This window comes from Stegodyphus dumicola, chromosome 5, assembly GCF_044657685.1.
Source record: "Stegodyphus dumicola isolate Sdum_Otavi_A_Nest chromosome 5, ASM4465768v1".
NCBI lineage: Eukaryota > Metazoa > Arthropoda > Arachnida > Araneae > Eresidae > Stegodyphus > Stegodyphus dumicola.
The window spans coordinates 39426648-39447242 of NC_140772.1; the positions used below are offsets into that span (position 1 = coordinate 39426648).

Genomic DNA, 20595 nt, shown 5'->3' on the forward strand with positions numbered 1-20595 from the left:
ACTGTACAGAAAAACTGCAGTAGCAAAGAAACTAACTGAACAACGCTGACCGCCTACTTGACTAGGTCAGCAAAAAATCAAATATCAGAGCGTATCCAAAAGTGTACTACATGTTCAGCATCTCTGAACCAAAAGAATCAGAATGTGAAATTCCTTACTTTCTCCAGCAGCATTTAAATACCATTCCCACTTAATCATGTGCCCTCCACATCATCCAGACGAGTTCATTGAAACATGTGGGGATGGTCATAATGTTTTGCCTCATCAGTGTATATTCTTACTAAGTATACTGGCAGTCGTACATTCCTTTACAAAGATTGTCACTGATGCTAAGCCATGGATTACTCTTGCTATGGTGCTGGTACAGGACCCTTTAACCCTGGAGTACTACAGTAGTTGCTGAGGACACTAATACTACACTGGGGAACTGTATACCCCCATAGAGTAAAAATGATCTGGGGAATCTAATACCACAGTATAGTATTCCAGGGTTAGACAACTAAATAGCACAGGTTAGTGGACAGAGGGAGTCTCAGTTCTGTTTCACCAATGACAGTCGCCAAGCTGGAGTTTAGTGGAGGCGACTTTGAGACAAGTTCAGTCCTGCTTTAATTCAATGCCTATGTTCTATAATGCCTATCGTGGTTTGGGATGCCACTGCCGTGGATAGCCAATCAGTTTTGGTTCGTATCAAAGGCACAATGGTCATTGTGATCTGATGCACAATGTCATCTGATGTATGTTTTCAAATATTCGACAATGTAATTACATGAGTGAAAAGTATAAAGCGTAACAAAAATAATACTTTGATAACCTGAAAGCTCTTTTAACATCATATCACATGCCAAGTTCTTTGCATGTTATCAAATAGATAAATAAAATAAATAACATAAATCTACCTCTTGTATCCATGTGCAAATCCTGTATGGCTCTCATGTTCTGGCAGCAGGAATGAAAATCTGAGCATTCTTCCAACGCAGTGTGATGAATGAATGTGTGATCGACTGGTGTATTTAGTATTTCGGTGGGACCCTTCTGGGAACGAGCTCCCCAGCTGGAACGTGGCACTATTTCCAAATCCCCGCATCCTGTAAGAGAAAACATTGTTGTAGCATGTTTAATAAAGAAAATGTTTGAAATTTTAAACAGGGTGGTTAAGAAAAATTGCGCAAACATATATCTCTTAGCGATATTAGATTTCTAGTTCCAGTTTAAAAAAGGAATAAAATTAAAAAGATTTTTAGACTAAAAAGTTTTTGTCATGTGACTTTTTTTTTTTTTTTTTTTAGTAAAATATATAATACGTGAAATTATTGTAAGATCTTCGAACTTGTCTGTGAAGAAAGTATAATTTATTGAGTGTGTGTTCTTGGGGTTTTCAGCAAAGGAACTCTGTTACGCTGTAATACACATTTGCTGGCTGTAATACACATTTGCTGGCTGTAATACACATTTGCATATATTCTGTATTATTATCTGTAATCTGCAAATTTCAGGGTAACGTTTCTAATTTCCCTTCTGTACAATCACTCTCCTTTATTCTGTAATCCACCGTAAAGATCACCTACATTGTCGTATTCTTGTCCAGACAAAAATTGTGTAGTGACAGAAAGATGTATTAATCCATTGAAAAAGTATTCGGGAACTGCGACATAACAAATAAAGGGTTGCATCTAGCTAACGCTTCCATCCGCCAGTGTTACCTTAAAGCTATGACGCGAATTATCGATTTTAGCTTAGTTTAAATAAGCAAATGCAATAACGAAAGCCAATACAGTTTTAACATAATTTTATTCTACCTTCCTGTGTTAAAATAAAAACCACCAGAGTAATAAAGCCACCTGAGTAAAATAGAAACCACCAGAGTAATTAAGTCATCTCAGTAAGATAGAAACACCTCACCACCACATTTAAAATAAAAAAAATAATATAAAACTAAACATAAATCTTGACTTGGTAGGGAAAGCTGAAAAGTATAAATCACTTGATTATAGTATAAATATTTTTTAGCAAGATCCACAACACTGTGGGTCGTACAACCTAAAATTCTAAATCAAGATTAACTTAACAATATTTCTAAGAACATAAATAACGTAATATCCAAATTTATGTCTCTGAACGTTCTCTGTCTGTGACAATCATATCCATTTAGGACTAAAATAGTTTGGAATCGCGGGGAATCATTTTAGAAATGATTATTATTTGCCTTATGCTTAGCCTCCTTTTGTAAAACTAGAGCATGCCACTCGTGGCTATATTGTCTCAATTATGCAGTTGTTTAAAAATTTCTTTGTTCTATACATCACCTATTTAGGTTTGTGATGTCGTTAATTGACTCATTGGCTGTCTGTAAAATGCATTTGTAAAATCTGTATGTAAAATGGCCATTTGATCACACAGGAAAAATGCATATTCAAAGTGCAATACTGTTTAATAAAAGAAGCACGTTCATAGTGTTTTCTAAGGGTAAGTTTAGTATAACATTGTGGAGTGGCGAAGCGGAGTGAAATGCTTTGTTTAAATGGGCCTTAGACTGTAAAGGAAACAAAAGGGTAGACAGTCTTATTATTTTCTTGAGAGACATCCCATGGGGAATGAGATGAGGGGAAAAAATACATCAGCCGCCTTTTCTTGGGGCGATGTAGAAGAACATGTGCGGCGTCTAACTTTAATTGTTACACGGCTATAATCGGTTCTAGAAGGGTAGTGGAGCGACTGAGATTGACCAATTAAATTCATATAAAGTGTGGTTGCATCAGAAGATGGCTTTTAATTAATAATTAGTTGAGTAAAATAGGAGTGATGGTGTCGAAAAGAAGGGCTTTTTGCTTTGAGATAGATCAGAGTTTAACAATGTAAAGAAAAAAAAGGTTGGAAAAAAATATTTTTGCGGATGCTAGCTAGTAGAGGGGTGTGAAAAATGGAGGAGAAAGATCCGAGTAATGCGGTAATGATTCTCGAGAATATGAAAGATAAAAGAGAAATAATTGAAGATACCGGCCTCTTGGAAGATGTTCAGCTGTATTGAATGATTTAGAGTAAGATGAAGGAGAAAGACGCTAACGACAAATCCCCTGAGAAGGAAATGCGGCGATTTGTTTGGTGTTCTTATCACGATGAATGTAACGCGAAGAAATAATGAAGTTATGTCTCCAAAAGAGATGATTAAGCGAAACTTTCTTCGAGATTATTTTTTAATGAGTGAAGGAAATAAAGAGGTGCTTGAGCATTCAAATTCCTCATTTAGCGACTTATAATATCGGCTTCGGGTTCTGCCTCATGATGTGATCCGGGCATTATGTTCCTGATTCAGGACCTGTTCTGAACTCAGCTAGAGACTTAGAATATCGGCTTCCAACTTGTGATGTGTGAGGATAAGGTTGAGTCTTCCTGTCTAATACGTGCAATAAAGAGACTGTTCCCGAACTGATATTTAGTGTGAATGGAAGGGGTTACTCCATTCTGCGAAAAATAACGAAAAGTGTTAAGGACTTTAAGTGACTGTATTAAGGACACAGTTATTTCAATTCATTTGGAATTGTACATAAATTCATTTGGACCCTGAATCTCAGATAGTTATTCCTCAACATTGCGTAATTTTTTTTGTTGTTTTTAAATGAACCCCGAAGTCTGCTCGTGTAAGTATCCTTTCCCCCTTCTTAGTTTGTAGAGTTCATTATATAAGTCTGAATTTTTGAATGTCAATGTGCATTAAGAAGTTGAGTCCAAGATAGCATAAAGTCATTATTTGTGAATCTGTTGCGAATTTAATATGTTATGTGGTACTAAGGGACTTAAAAATGAATATTTGCATAGCTGTGATTCTGTGTTTATCTGTCTATGTAAGTACAGTTAAAGAATTTTAAATTAGGTTTTCTTATCGAAACTGGGTAAACGGGTTTGCGTCTGAATTAAATTATAAAGTATTCATTTGGAAAAAAAGATTAAAAACTATAGTTTCTAATTTTTGTGATTAATTATTCAACACCAATATATCCTAGAACGTTTATCAATATTTTTTTCATGATTATTCACTAAATTAACCTACTCTGCACCATTTCTTGCTTGAAATACCGTGTTAGAATCTTTTTTTCATTTAGTCTTCCAAGCTTCATGCAAACTAAAAGCCTTAGCTTGAATAATTAAAAAACTCAGAGAGGCATTGTTTTGATGTTGATCATTAATCTATGATGAGAAAGATCTTTCCATCTCGTTCATCATTATGCCCTACCTTTTGGAAACCATCTTTGCAGGTTTAATTCCGCAACTTTAAACGTATTCTTTAGTTTTATTGTTGTTTTTCAAAATTGAGCAAATCCTAGACCTGTTATTTATGCCTTACGAACGGTCGATTGAAGTAAAAGATACAAGGCTATCAAACGTCTAACTATTTCTATCTTTTTTCCGCTTGAATTGAATGAATCCTTAATTACTTTTTGTTCCTATGAATGTTACAGTCTCTCAGCGAAATATTTAAACATAAACAAATAAATTGGGAAAACACGTGCTCTAATGAAAGAATGAAAAACGTGTTTAATACATTGCTTACATTCGCCCCCACCCCAGCGCGGCTCTGAACCATGGGCCTTATATAAAAGGAAAGGTTCATCCTCTGAACCTAGTGACGTCACAACGCGAAATTCGCTACTTTAGAAGGCAATGTGCGATTTTTCAGTATAGACAAAAAATCTTTAAAAGAATTGAATTTTTAATATTGTACGAAATAGAGAATTGTGCGAAAGTCGGAGTGACCTCCTCTGTTTATTTGTATATCAATTTGAGAGGCGACAAATTCAGGAATAGGCCGAGGCAGCAAATGTTCTAGCAACGCCACTAACTTCAGCACAAATGCATAAAACTGCAGGGGTGGGGAGAATAATTTTATTATGTAGATATTTCAGTAATAAATATGCCCATTAGACTGCCTTTCATTTGAAAGAAAAAATTAATTCATTGTTATAAACATTCATGGTGTCTTCCAGGTGACACCTGATTTACTAAATGCGAACTCGACGTCTGTGTGAACTAATACAATAAATTAACAGCAACACAAATAGTTTGCTATGCATTGAACACCTGAAAAGTTGAAGCGTTAGAATTAAACTTTTGTCGTCTATTCCAAGGAAGAATGTTTTAAAAATATAGAATATTGCCGTTCTTTGGTTGACGATTATTTAAATGTTTTACAATTATCATATAAGGAAATAAATATTCAGTGTAATGATCTTCTTTATCGAGCATTGCTTAAAGACAATCTATTATTTCACGTACCTTATGAAACATACAATGATGAGACAAATTATAACACATATATTTTTATACCGCGTCGCTCCAGATTTTGTGCTAACAATAGCAGCAGTACATCTAGGAAGTGATTTGACGAATTGCTGAAAGGAAAATGGTTGGCAATCCTGCAGTTTCTTCGGTAAGTCGTCACAGAACAGGATGGTTTAGTGCACAGAATGAAGAGATCATTGCAACTTGCTCTATAGGTACGCGAGAAGATTTGTATTCGATAACCTTTTAGCCAGCGGCTCGTACATCATTGGTTCAGTCATTGTGATCATTTACTTGATCACATCGCAGGTGTTTATAACAACATATACATTTCTGTAGAGATCATGGGTATAAACTGCCGAACAGAATCCTTTACATCGCCAATGATGCTAGTTTTTGTCTTTACACTTGTGACTTTTAGACCAGGGGAGTTTTATGTTGTGACGCATTATCTAATTGAAAGAGTAAATTATTGAAAGTGAACAAATGAGTGTAGATAATCAGTCAAAAGTCAGGCCGAGCTCGTCAGGGTTTCATCCAGTCTGATTAGAGGACTCGGTAAGACCACATAAAGATTCCAAGGATAATTGCCGCCACTGGCCTGTTCAATGCCTGACAGGACGGATGCAGTTTGCGCCCCAAGATGTTCGTCAGTTGTTACAAATAAGCTGCACCAGTTGTCCACGAACAGTCCTGCCAACAAAATGTGCAGTAACGCTGTTTGAAAGATCTGCATTAAAATCCGTTTATAATAGGATACAACGAGTCTCCGAGCACCTTGCTCATCAGTAGCTAGTTTATGGCACATTTTTCTGGATACGCATGGTTTTTCTTCTTTCGAAGTGCTGTTGGCACATCTCTGCAACAATACGGCGTGACAAGCCCAACAGTGCGGCTGTTGTTGATATCGAATATTCAGCCATGCTAACAGTTTGTTCGCGATTAAACTGGCTCAGATCGTTGGCTTTAACTTACGATAAATATTTTTAACTTGCCAGTCAAAGGTCTATTATTTATACACTGTGGCACCAACGAAGGCCAGCGGCTCGTACATCATTGGTTCAGTCATTGTGATCATTTACTTGATCACATCACAGGTGTTTATAACAATTGCCTTTTCAGTACATTTCTGTAGAGATCATGGGTATAAACTGCCAAACAGAATCCTTTACATCGCCAATGATGCTAGTTCTTGTCTTTACGCTTGTGACTTCAGGTATCCTTACAGTCAAACATCGCAGCAGAAATGCATGATTCTAGATCTGATCAAGTCTCCTGTATGGTCCATTATGGTGAGAATGACTGGTTATTGGCCTAATTCTGTCCAAAATTAGAGAATAAGAGTACTTTGCAAATCAGCACAGTGATCGTCTGTGACAGTGACAGTTTTAGAGACATATCCATAGATTTTCTCAAAGAATGATAGTCTTGTCACAAAAGTTGAAGTAAAAAATACTTGCTATTATTTGGTGCAGTGCAGTTCCCTCTAAACCAGTAGATTATCTTCTTTCCAGTTCTGCAAGAGCACATCGAGAGTGAAATGTCACTTTCGTCCGAGGCCAGTTTTCTGAAAACCATACTGTGAATGCTTTCCTAACTTCAAATCGGCAGCAGTCATTAAGATACTGAATTTTATAATACTATATGTAAATAGTACTTAGTCTTCGACACCAAGGTAACCCCAAAATGCTAGAATCTTCACAAGAGTTTATTTCTGCATGCGCTGATGACAGCAGTAGTTTCTTTCAAATGTTTAATTCTTTTGCAACTGCAATGATAGTTGGAATACGTGTCACTAGTCTTCCCGACTATTGCACATTCCTCAGAAAGCATTTTTGTCAAATTTCATAAATTATGGTCAATACTGCTGTTGTCAATGGTTCTTTATGTACTACTACGTTAAGCTTCTAGCTGGCCCTAGGAAGAAAAATAATAAATTGGGCCCATTTCTGTAAAGTGCTTCTAGTGAAATTTGAAGTAATGCCATTCGAAAGTTTATTAATAATACAGAATACCAACACTAATGCAATAATAATTGTCTAATAAAAGAGTATCTCGTTTAATCAAAAGCATGCAAAAGTATATTAATCAGCCCTTAAAAAATGTTCATTTTTCATTTTATTTTCAATTTTCATTTCAGAAAATGAATCAATAATATCTTTTCAATTTAACGGTTCGAGAGCCTCTTTTCTATAGCAAGCGTAAAGACCTTATCTTTTCCTATCCTATTTAATTTTTTATAACATTCTAAACTAGTTTTGAAACGAAAAAATGTCTTTTCTGTTGTATTACTTACAACAGTAGTTAAGTAAATTTTCAAAAACATTTCGGCATTAAAATAAAGACGACGAAATGATGTCAGTTTTTTTAAATTCTTACATATCTTTCGGGCGTTCCAAATTTGTTTTCTGTCCATTAAAATAAATTGTGTTAGCTCACAATCTCCATATAACCTAGAAATCGATAATGCTCACACAGAAGTTCGCGAAAACTTATTGAGTTCTTCTTCCTAGCACTGTAAACTAGAATGCAATACACGCATTAATTTTGGATATAGCATATATGTCGTTCTTTTTTCATCCCTTCTTATCCACACACATTCTGTATATTGTATTTTGTAGATAATGCGTAATGTATTATTTTGTAGAGACATAAGGATTTTTTTTAAAGCAGGAGTGATGAAAAATTAGCAAACGCCTTCGCCGGGAATCGAACCACGGACCTCTGGAATACCGGCCCAGCGTGCAGAACCACTACACCACGAAGGCACGCTAGAAAAGCGGGAGAAATACCTTTTAATTTCATTATATTGTTTAATTCCGGTTCGCAGGACTTTGTGGTATGCAGACATGTTTGCTGCATTATGGTAACTTCAATCTCTGCAGATATTTATATCTAACAAATTTAGTTGAGCCCAGTACTATGGTTTCCAGTCACGTACCAGTAAGCGAATATACAGGTAAGAAGCAAACGAGTTTCACACGTTGACCATTGTCTAATAGTTAGGAGAGTTTGCCAGTAAACTGATTACACTATATCAGATGTAATATTTAATTAAGGTGTAATTAAGGCATAGTATTTTGATTTCAGTTTTTAAGCGTTGAGCCCATTTTCATTGAAAATTTCGATTAATTCATCCCATAATGTCGATAATAAATAATTTGTATTTTTTCAGTCATATTTTTATGTATGAGATGATAAAAAATGCATCAGATTCAGTTAGAATTTTCAATTCTGCAATGTCGTTTCCACTAAAACTGGCTAATAATCTGAAACATTCATTATCAGCATGAAATACAAGTGAAGATTTCCTGAAAAATTTTATAATAGCAAACACTTCTTGAAACATCTTTTGTCACTTTCATTTTTGTTTATGAAGAGTTTGGAAATCTGAATCAATATGATCGTGCGTAGAACTTCTTGCTACGAATGTCAAAATGAAGTTCTTGGGTTTCCAGTGAATATTCATGTTATTCAATTCTTATATTTTAACATTTTTTCAATACTCGTGGCCTTCTGCAAAATATGTAACTAAATGGATGAAAAAAGTTTACATCTTTCACAATAAATTAATTAATAAATTTATTATAGTACACTAATCACTCTCTTCTATTTTTTTCACCGCTGGCTTTTGTACGACAAAATATATCTTTCTATGATGATTGTGTAGTTTTCTTTCCGGCTTCTGTAACAGTTACTTTTTGATGCATTTACTTAATATAATATATTTACTTAATATAATTATTATTAATATAATATATGTTTGACAGTGAATGGTGTTTAGTTAGGAAATCTGGCATACTGAAACTAAAATATTTTGGCTCCGTATATATATCAGAATTTTGGAGAGGAGAGGAAGAAAAAAGATTTTTCAAGTATTTATACTTTTTGTTTTTTAAATTTTATTACTCATAATTACTATTTATTAGTGCAAAGGGCTTTGGCCCTGAGGGACTACTGTTTTCGTTTTGCGATTTTGCGTCGAATCACTCTGAATGTCCGTTTCACTTTCCAAAGTGTTGCCACCAAATATTATCACCCTGTATTACATTTGAAGAAATTAAATAATGAAGAATCTGCATAAATGTACGTATGTTTCTCGCATTGTGATAAAACAACGGTACCTAGAGCCATTCAATTGTGAATGACGTAATCCTACTGCGAATATGAGCATGTGGAAGGCCAAATTTGAAATTTGAAATTTGTTTTATGATCGATTTCCTATTTTTTAAAACTTTAACGATTTTTTGATTAACAAACTCAAGGATTTCAAAGCGAACAATGGTAACGTTTTACAGAAAAATTTTTTTTTTTTTATCTCCAGAGTGTGAGACTGTATCGGAAATTCTAAAGATATACTCAATTTAAAATTATACTGCGATATTACTCAAGCCTTTCCGAATTACGGGATCAAGGCATTTGTCTTATTTGTTTACTGTTTAATCCAGTTACGTTTCATATTATCTAGCTGAAAGCATTGCAGAACAATTGCCGTTTCCTTATTAAGAAACTAGATGCTAACATTCACTACTCATAAAATCTTTTGGAGACCCACAAGTTTCACCGAAAATATTATATAAAATAGTGATTATCTTTAGCTGGCTAGTTGCAATTATCATTAGTTGGCGATAATTTAACTGACAATGCAATTTCTTTTATGGATGAAGCAATGATGTCATCCCCTGTACAGAACCACCTGTTGAATGTAGCTAAATATTTGCATATTAATTTTTCTTATCCTCGATAATTCTATGCATTATACGTAAATTCAATTACGCTAATTTTAAATTTCGTTTAATGTTTTAAAATTTACTTACTTTTGAATCACCCCGTAATAATAACCTAAATAAATTAAAATTAAAAACTAAAAGCACGCAATAAAATAATAATACGAGGTAATTTTAAAAGGAAGAAAAAGCAGTCTAGATATTTAGAATTAAAGTATTAATCACTTTAATTAATTAAACAGTCTAGATATTTAGTATTTAGATTAATTAACATTAATAATGTTTAATATAACTCACCTTGGCTGGATGCAGCTCCCAAAGCTACAATGTAAAGAGCAAGAATGTACGACATTTTTCGGGTGTTAAAACAGCTGGACAATGTTACTGTTGTTTGGATATAACAGATTATTCATTTATCTCTCCTTACGTAATTTTCTCTCGGGATGGAAGAAAGCAAATCATGTATCGTGCAGTTACTTTTGTTCGTTCATTCCTTTTTATCCTATATTTTTTCCCCTTTTCCTTCTACTTCCCCTTCTTCTTTTTTCCCTTTTATTTTTCATTATGTTTTTTTCACTGACATCTGTTATTACAAATGGTGTTCGTTCACCTAATCATAATTTCTGCCCCCCTTAAAGGTATAGTGGGGAAATCCAGGATAATAAATGAAAGCGTGTGGAAAATCTGCCAATTAACATTCCAGTAAAAGACTTATCTTTTTTTGCTTTAGATCATAAACATTATCACGAAGCATTTCGAATCTTTTTTCTCGTATGACGGGGAAAAAAAGATTGTTCTCTGTATTTCCAGTCTTAATTCAATGACTATTTTTCCATAGCTATCTAAAAGCATTTTCTTTGAAATTCTTGCTATTTCGAATTTCGTATTCTTATGTCTGAGCAAAGGGCAAGCAGTTGAATCTCTATCCATTTTCACGAGAAATCACTGAGTAAGCCTTGAGGACTTGTCCATTCCAAATCCCCAGGTTTTATGTCAGTCTATTTGTTTGTTAGTTGCTGCGTGTTCTAAAAAGCAAGAATTTTCTACGATCATTAGGCCTCCAGTACAATGATAACTAATCAAGGAAGAAGTACATAATTTCTCAAAAGAAATATGATTTAAGAAAGAATAATCACTACGACGAAGTTTAAAGCACCGAACTTTTTGAAGCCAAGGAGGGAAACAGAACTTTAGAAGAATGAAGAGATCTTGAGAAGAAATTCAAATCTTGATCTTTTATTCGAATATAGCTTGAATATTAGACGCTACTACTTTAAAAGATGCCGAAATTGTGGCAGATATAAAATATTCATCAGACTATGATGAAATTAGAAAACTGTAGAAAGTTTACAAAAAATGATGCTTAAGAAGCAGAAAAAAGATGTTAATATATTGCATACCTTTTTAGAACCTTCTGAAATTATCCTGATTAATTTATCTCGATTTCCTCTTATGAGATGTTATCCAGTTCCCGGAAAGACTTAAATAGGACTTCTCTTCTTTTTTGGATAGGTCCTCTTTATTAACGGATAATTTTTGCTAATGATATATTTTGTTTACGTTTCTGATGTGATTTTGTAGGGTATGTCTAGCAGTTTAATACAAGATCCTTCATACCCTACTAGACTGACAAGCCAGTTATCGCTGTATTCGGAATTACGATCTCAAAGGTTAAAAATGTTCAATATAAAGATTAATTTTATTGATCTCTTGAAATTAATAGAAGGCACTGCTGTTGCTACAGACAAAACTCCACCCCTTGCCGGTTTTTAAAATAGCATAAAACTGAAACTATACATAAAATAGTCTACTTAAGATAAATCAAATAATAAACGACTGGCTAAAGTCGTTTAGCAAAACGGCTGAAGTCGGAAAAAACCTTGGCAGGGCTGGGGGTAATATGTAACCGCAATGCGAGGCTGCCAAAATCTCTCACCCTACCCTTAAATACTAAATAAAAAATTTGCATTCTGGCGAGGACTACCGAAAGAAGAAGCTATGCTAAAGATTCAATTCATAATGACTCGTTAATTAGCATAAAATTCTAAAAATTTCCTAAAAACTTTATTGACATTTTTATAAGGCTGTAGTATAAAAGGCTAGAATTAAAATTGAATTTTGTTAACATTTCAAATATGTATTGCATGTCGATAACTTTGTATGTAATTTTACTCTAAAATGTATCTCAATTTAAAACTTTATTGCATCGAAAATACTCTTTATTAGTCCAAAGGGATTTGAATCCCGAAGGACTATTAGTTTCGTTTTGGCATTTTGCGTCGGACGGATAAATGTCGGTTCACTTTTCAAACTGTTGCCATAAAATGTTAGAGTCCTGCATTATATTTGAAGAAATTAAATAATGAAAATCTGCGTAAATGTATGTATATTTCTCACATTGTCATAAAATAACGGTACATAGAGTCATCGAATTTTGACTAACGTAATCCTCCAACGAATATGAGCATGTGGAAGACCAAATTTGAAATTTGAAATTTGTTTTATGATCGATTTCCTATTTTTTAAAACTTTGACGAAATTTTGATTAACAAACTCAAGGATTTCAAAGCGAGCAATGGCAACGTTGTGCAGAAAAAACATTTTTATCTCCAGCGCGTGAGTCTCTGTATCGGAAATTCTAAAGATATGCTCGTTTTAAAACTATTTTGCGATATTGCTGTTGCACTGGATCTTATGGTTTAAGTGCGAGGAACATGATATTTAATAAAGAAAGGTAACACACAAAATGTTAAAAAACGCCCCTTTGGACGTAATTTAAAATCTGAAAGATTTCAGATTTTTTTTTTTTTTTTTTTTTAAATAAAGTGGCATTATAATTATTTACTTAATTTTTATTTTGCACTTATTTCAGGCCCACTGTAAATGGAAAAGTTTTGTTTTCCTTGTGATCAAGTAGTATCATAAAAAATGATTTTGGAATGAATGAGAAAGGTAACACACAAAATGTTAAAAAACGCCCCTTTGGACGTAATTTAAAATCTGAAACATTTCAGATTTTTTTTTTACCTTTTTTCAAATTTTTCTTTTCTCGTAAAATTTGAGATATGGAGGTTCAATTATAGGTAAACCTTGAATCGAATTGGGTAATTTCCATAGACAAAATGCATTAAAAATTAATGTATCTATTCACGAGAAATCAAATTTTTGAAACTAAAAAAACTCAGTAAAATGAACATTTTTTTCGAATGATACATTTAATGTTATGCTTTCTTTTTCTTCATAAATCTAAATGAGATATTTTGCATAAAACATGGAAATCATGTCTCAGAGCTTCTTTTTAAGAATCCTTTAATATACAGAACACTTATAAAGATTTGAATTATTTATTCACCGCCACACAGAGGGCAGCGTTCTTGTTTTGAATGTAGTTAAAAAGATATTTTGAGGAAAATTTGAATTTACAAACAAATGCTATACAATTAATTGGAATAAAGCAAAATAAAATTGCTTAATATTTCACACTTTTATTCTATCTTTTAATGCATTCAATATTTTTTATTTAAGAAATTAAATTATAAGTTTCCTAAAGTATTGATTTTTTTAATACTGTTTATATTAATGCTTTTATATACATAAATTTTTGCAGCTGAAAGAGAAAGTTATATTTTCAAAGATTCATATTAAGATATATTATCAGTTATCCTTTATTATCACTTGTAAGTACACATCAGATGTCCAGATCTCCGTTAACAGCATAAAAATAAGTCATATAATTAAACAAATGTGGCATTAATATTAATATTCATTAACTGCTACATGAATTCATCACTGATTGACAGGAAGAAGGGAAAAAAGTCGCAGAATAATTCAGCGAGAAATTATTGCCAGAAAAAAGATGAAACCATTTTTATTGGCAATTAAAAGTATTATGGACAGAATTACTCGTACGTTAGTATTATGTGTTAAATAAAACTCTTATGGTCGCTACAAGCATCTATATCCTGGTAAAGGTCCTGCTTCGAAACGAGGCCATTCCTTGATGAGGGCATAGAGGGCACTGCCAGGGCATTCTGTGCATCCAGCATCTCTGTGTCCGTGTAATTTATAGTTTTCGGCCACATAACCCTGAAGAACGAAAGACGTCTGTTTAGTTTACATAGTTATTTTTAAAGAAGCCCGTTGAACATAAATAAGATAAGCTAAGTTCCCAAATGTAAATTTCTGACAGAAATAGTTTAAGTAATAAATCTCGAAATTTAATTTCAGTCCCTGAAAAGAGTATTTTCCCCTTCAGCTGAAAGTAACTGAAATCATATATTTTAAGATAAAATGAAACAGTTAAAAAGGTATATAAACAGTTTAAATTATAATTAAATATTTTTCATTTTTATACATCACTAGCTTTTGATAAGAGTTTTGAAGCATTTCATTTAACAAAAAGCATTATAGAGTAAATAAAATTAGTATTCTCTCAAGACTGACGGACCATTTAGATTTTTTAATTTTCAAATTTATTTTAAAGAAAAAATGCTTCAAATATTCGAAATGATGTACTAATAAAAAGAATCGTATGTAGTATATAGATGCTTAAAATAATCTTAAAACGTTTAGTGTAGAACAAAGTTTAGAGAAACACATAAAAGTGTTGGCTCTTTAAAGGCCTCCTACTTTTATAAATGTTAAATATTCCGAAATGTTTTCGCGTACCTGATCTTCAGCGCAGCGAATGAGACTCCGTGTTGCGTTAAGCATGATTTCCGATGGAGGCTGTTCTGTAAAATCTCCTATCAGTGAGAATGCGATAGAATTCCTATTGAATCCATACGTGTGCGCTCCCATCCTTGTCCATCCACGAGCAACGTAGACACGACCATCACCTCCGATCAAGAAATTATAGCCAATATCATCCCAACCTGAAAAAAAAGGAGATGAAGTGAATCGTTCAAAATGTTACATTTCAGTCTTCCAATTCATCAAACCTGCATACTGCCTAAGCTACTTGATTTACAAATCATAGCTTCTTCCCTGCAAAAAGAATGTAAAAAAGACTAAAAAACGTAAAAAGAATTGCTTATTATTTTTATACATCGGAGTTTGTCCGTTAAAATTGATAATTGAGTTGTTCTTACTGTTGCATATCCCAAGTGTTTTAATGTTTCCCTTGCATAAACATGAATGACCAGAAATTCCATCTACAGGAAATTTAAGAATGCATGGCAAAAAATTTAAGACAGGGAGCAAAATTTGAAGATTTTGTGAAGGAATATGCGAGCAGAAATGGCGAATTGAGACAGTAGAAGGCACTTTTGAAATCCGTAATTGAAAGCGTTCCGTAGGTGTAAATTTTCATTGCCCACGAGGGGCAGTATGCATCGTTAAACATATACGGAACTCATCGATATACATTTTATTAAGAGCGCAGCGGTCAGAAACTGAGAAGCTGGTCAAAAGATGTGCAGAGAACGATTTTTGAGTAGAGAGGTTCCGAATCATCACAAGTTCCAGAGCACTTAGCAAGAACAGTGCTAGAATACGTTGTTTCTTGTTTGCAGGCGTGATGCGGGCAGGAGAAGACACCGCAGAACTTCTTTAGTGCATCTGTTTGAGGATAAAGCTGGAAAAAGCACGAAAGTTATTTTATGGGCGTTGGGTATGAGCTAACTAATTATCGGAAGGGCTACAAATGAAGAAGAAAAACATCCATATTAGTTGCAAAGAGTGGGGGCTTGAAACCGAACGATAACCCTCTAGTGTTAACTTTGCCTACTGGTATCTGTACGAAGCTGCAACAAATCCCGATTTATCTTCGTGTTAATCATTGTAAAGTTTGCACTATCGGGTATGTTTAAAACCTATAATTCTCACCTTTGGATGCATGATAATCCATATGGGGTAAAATCAACATGTCTACCTGGAATGATTCCATTAATATTTGGGCTGGCATGGTACACATCTTGTTAGTAGGACGGTACCTATTCCACCTTAAACGCCGCACACACAGCATCTTTCTATAAGATACTTTGTCGGAACTTTTTTCGATGTTCTTGCAGATATTAGCATATAAATGTCGTTCCAGCATGACTAAGGGCCCACACATTTCAGTAATAATGTTACAAATTAACTCCATGCTACTTACCGGCCTCATTGAATCGGACGGGTTTACCTGCTCTTGGCCACCAAGATGACTAAATTTGATATACAGTAGAATCTCGCTTAACTTTTTCCCGAATTTTACTCGTAAAGTGAAACGCTCTTTAGGCAAACCAATTTTTTCCACAGGAATCAATGTGAAATAGGGTAATGTATTTCATTCTGTAAAAAGTACTAAAACAAATTTATAATAATGTAATTTATTATTTATAATGCATTCTTTTTTATAAACGTGATTGTGGACGTGGGCACCGTTCCTCTACCATTGTGGTTAATCGGTTTAATGCCACGTCCACCATTCTCTAGCGATACCCGCCTTGTGAAATCGGAAGGAGTCACACAGGTACCTAGCCTTGACCGCCGAGACCCACAGCCTAATGCATGGCCACTGGCTCCTTTAAGCCGCATTGGCTACTGAGAAATGTTATATTGTTTATATTTACATGGCACAGGTATTATAAATTGGTTGCATATTGATTACAAATATGTACATAAATACTACATATTGATATATATATATATATGTATATAGGTATTACAAATTGATTACATAGGTGCATATAAGTATTGTGCTACGATTACATATAGTAATACATAACTTTACTTGAATCATATAACTATATATAAAGTACATATAAAGTAATATGAATTACACATTAAAAGAGTACATGAGTAAAACACATATGTAAAACGCATTAAAAGATCAAAGTACATAAGTAAAACACATATGTAAAACACATTAAAAGATCAAAGTACATAAGTAAAACACATATGTAAAACACATTAAAAGATCAAAGTACATAAGTAAAACACATATGTAAAACACATTAAAAGATCAAAACACATAAGTAAAACACATTAAAGATCAAAGCACATGAGTGATCAAAATAGTTGTATAATAGTGCACAATATTACATGTAAGTTCATAATAATAATTCATAGTTCAGGTATTAATTTGTTATAAGACATGAGAGTTCATAATAAAAATGACTGTTATAGCTCATAAATCCAAAATATGTAATTGCATAAAAGATCAAAAGAATTTTTTTAAAAAAATGTATAGTGGACAATAAGTACATTGTAATAGTTCAACATTTATAATGATAGTTGTTTAATATCAAAATTTCTAATAGACATAATCTGTCATATGGATAAATAAATACCTCATAATCCAGTAAATTAATCTTTTTTATAAGAAAATTGTCTAGAGATATTTTCTTTTGCCTATGTTTAAAAAATTGGCGAAAATGAGACACAGAGTATCATTAAATAAACTTGTAGCGCGCATAAGTTCTACCTTGTTAGGGTGATGCTTTTCAATGAAAGATGCAAGTTTCCCATGCTTTCAGCACATCTGTTGTTTCAGTTATACGTCGTTGCTTTACTGAGGCCATTATCTCCTCCTCTCTGATGAAATCTTCTCCACAACTTCTTGTTGGGAAAGTTTCATAAGCTCTTGGGTGGTCAACTCCTGGCTGTGCTTTTCCGCTAAATCTTCGATGTTCTTGCTATCCAAATCTAACCCATAGTCTTGGCCAGAGACACAATCTTGTTCATTACAGGCTCCGCAGGCACATGCCCAAACCCTTTGGAGTCGCATTCGACAAAGCTGTCTGGCCAAAGTTTATTTCATGTCACTAAGAGTTCTCTTAGTGACCCCTTCCCATACCTTGTTGATCATCTCCAGGCAGGCAACGATGTGAAAGTGGTCTTTTCGAGAGTGAGATTGGTTCTTTGAGTAGCCTCGAAGGAACTCTAGAAGAGTACTTCAGCGTAAAGCTTTTTAAAATTTGAAATGACCTTCTCATGGACTACAGTAAAGGAGTGGTGTTGAGCGTCCAAAATTGGACTAAACACTTCATTGATCCAATTTGTAAAAAAAAGGTCATATGTAACCTAAGCCTTGTTGTTGAACCTCCACATAATATTTAGCCTTCTTTTTCGGTCTTACTTTTTCTTGAAGGTTCGTAGATTATCCAAATGGTAAATGAGCAGAGGTTTAATTTCTTAATCGACACTTGCATTTGTACAAAACAACAGGTTGAGACGGCTTTCAATAGGCTTGTGGCCGGCAATGCCTTCTCCTCTGTTGTAGTATATAAGTTCGCTTCGGCATCTTTTCCAGAAGAGACCAATCTCATCACAATTAAAAATAGGCTGCTGCAAATAACCCTCAGAATTCACAAGCTTTTTGAATACGGCGATGAAGTTCTCTGCTGCTTTTAGGGAGCTTGATGCTTTTCCTTGCCTCACAATGCTGTGGATATCAGTTCTTGTCGTAAACATTTCGAATCACCCACTGCTTGCTTTGAATGCTATTTCTTGCTTTCTTGCTTTGAATGCTATTTACTTAAATAGCCTGGTCGTGACCTTGGCATCTCTTTAAGGGGGTCGGCAAAAATTAATTTTGCCTTCTTACAAGTTATGTTTTCGTTAATAGTATCGCCTTACATTTGCTTCTCGTTCATCCCTATGATCCTCTCGTTGATCCGTTCACCTCGTCGAGAATGAATGACCGTTGCGCTTTGAAGAAGCACTCTCCTTAATCTTATCCTTGTTTTTGAGGATAATGCAAATCGTTGATGTAGATCGATTATATGTGAGTGTTAGGTCAGCCACGCTAACACCTCATTCTCGCTTTACAATGCTTTGCTCAATGACTTGGTGTTGCGGAAATTTTGCGAACAAACGTGCTTGTACTAAAGAAATACAGAATAACGTGTCTAAATATAGTTTTCAAAAACGACAGTATGATGCTAACGTTAAACACAGACTGATCAAGCAGATCTTGCATGTTACGTCCCGATATCTCGATGCCATAAGTTCTGCGAAACATCGCTAGTTAAGAGTCTTTTTTTTTTTTAAACATTTTGTTTTGCCCGTTATGGGAGGTGCTTCTTAAGCGAGGTTTGACTTACTTCATATCTCTTAGGGAAATTTTAACAGAATAATATACGAAAGTCTTATTGGGTCTGACGAACATCTAATGGCTAAATTATCAGTGGCTGTTTGAAGTGTGCGTGAAATGCCTAAACTTTTACTAATATAAGCCAACCTATACGCCGCTACTTAAATCTTGCAATACTGTTGGTAATTACTTTTCAGAGCACCTGTTTTAAGAATTTGAATGATTACAATATTTGTTTCTCCTAACATTACCTAGCTTTCTTATCTCCTGTTATTCATATCTTTTACATAGCAGAACTAACAGCGTCATTTTCTGCCCATACATTCCAATAGAAAGTCTATTTGGTCTGGTTCTTTCTACATGTATTATGACTTTTATTTACTATTTTTGAATCACCTATAGAGTAACACATAACATTTGAACAATGACCTATGGTTTTGTTCAGTTCAGCCCACAGTTCATCAACATAATTTAAGGAGGATAAAATGCTAAATTTTTGGCATTTCACTTCCTTCTTCCCCAACTTCACGAAGTCAAAAGTCACACATTAAATGTAGATCAGATAGGGATAAGTTGTAGCCAAAGCCTGAAGTCTAGTTATTTCGTGAAACGACCAGTCACTTCTTAGTTTTAGCCTCACGAGCTGGTGAATATACAATAATTATCAGTACTTCCAATGAACGTTTTAAGTTTCGTTGGGATATTTCTCTGTAGCCAAACCTAGGACGGGTTGGCCAAAGCTCGTAATGGCCACCCATTTCGGAAAGTGACTAAACTTCAATCTTTGGCAATAACAGATATTACAGTCAGTAATGTTTGTATGCTAACCTGGTCTATCCCTTAATCACACCCTTCATGGTTGAAGGTTTCTTTGTAACTGGTGGTTTTCAAACATTAAGCTTATTTATAAACCTGACTACGGGGATCGTATCCCAACTAAAGAGCTGACTGCATGGGCTTTTCATGGTTTTCCCCATGTGTAACGTGAAGATAAATCTTGTGTAACGTGAAGATCTTAAAATAATTCACCATTATTCGAAAAAGCAAAGATAGAGAAAATAAAGGCCGCAGAACTCACCTAAGTCATCCATATGATAATTTTGCATACCCCTCATCCTTCGGGAGCAAGATATTAAGTCGTTGCATTGTGGCGTGACTGTGTGGTGGATAAAAAGATTGGTTGGAAAAACCATCTTGTACTATGGAGCAGTTAGTCGAATATATTTATTATTTATTGTAGTTGCAGCCTTCGGTGTCCTATCATTGTACTTCTGAGATACTGCTGTAGAATTTTTGAAGTTAGTTTTCCTTTTTGAAGTTAGTTTCCAAAGACTTAATGAATCACCCTTGCGAATAACTTCTGTCAAACTCAGGTTGACTTCTTCCCTATTAATAGCTCTTCAACTACATTCAACTGTAAAACGATGTCTGACAGACACATTAAAATCTGGTGAGTCAGAATGACTTTCTGCTAGTACAGAAAAGACCAAAAAGCACTTTAAGGAAACAGAAAGGAGATTTTGCCTAAAAAAGGAGATTGTGCACTAAAAAAGAGGAAATTTTGTCGTAAAT

General features: G+C 34.2%; 1 protein-coding gene across 1 annotated transcript in view; it reads right to left on the minus strand.

Moving 5' to 3' along the window:
• LOC118183854 (peptidoglycan recognition protein 3-like) overlaps window positions 1-20595 on the minus strand; it is a 35808-nt gene that overhangs the window by 5886 nt on the left and 9327 nt on the right. Inside the window, exons 4-7 of the mRNA XM_085817800.1 lie at window positions 14673-14878; window positions 13951-14090; window positions 10302-10375; window positions 900-1088 (exon numbers count right to left, since the gene is read on the minus strand). Of these exons, the coding sequence (XP_085673926.1) occupies window positions 900-1088; window positions 10302-10375; window positions 13951-14090; window positions 14673-14878 (609 nt within the window). The remainder of the gene's footprint in view (window positions 1-899; window positions 1089-10301; window positions 10376-13950; window positions 14091-14672; window positions 14879-20595) is intronic.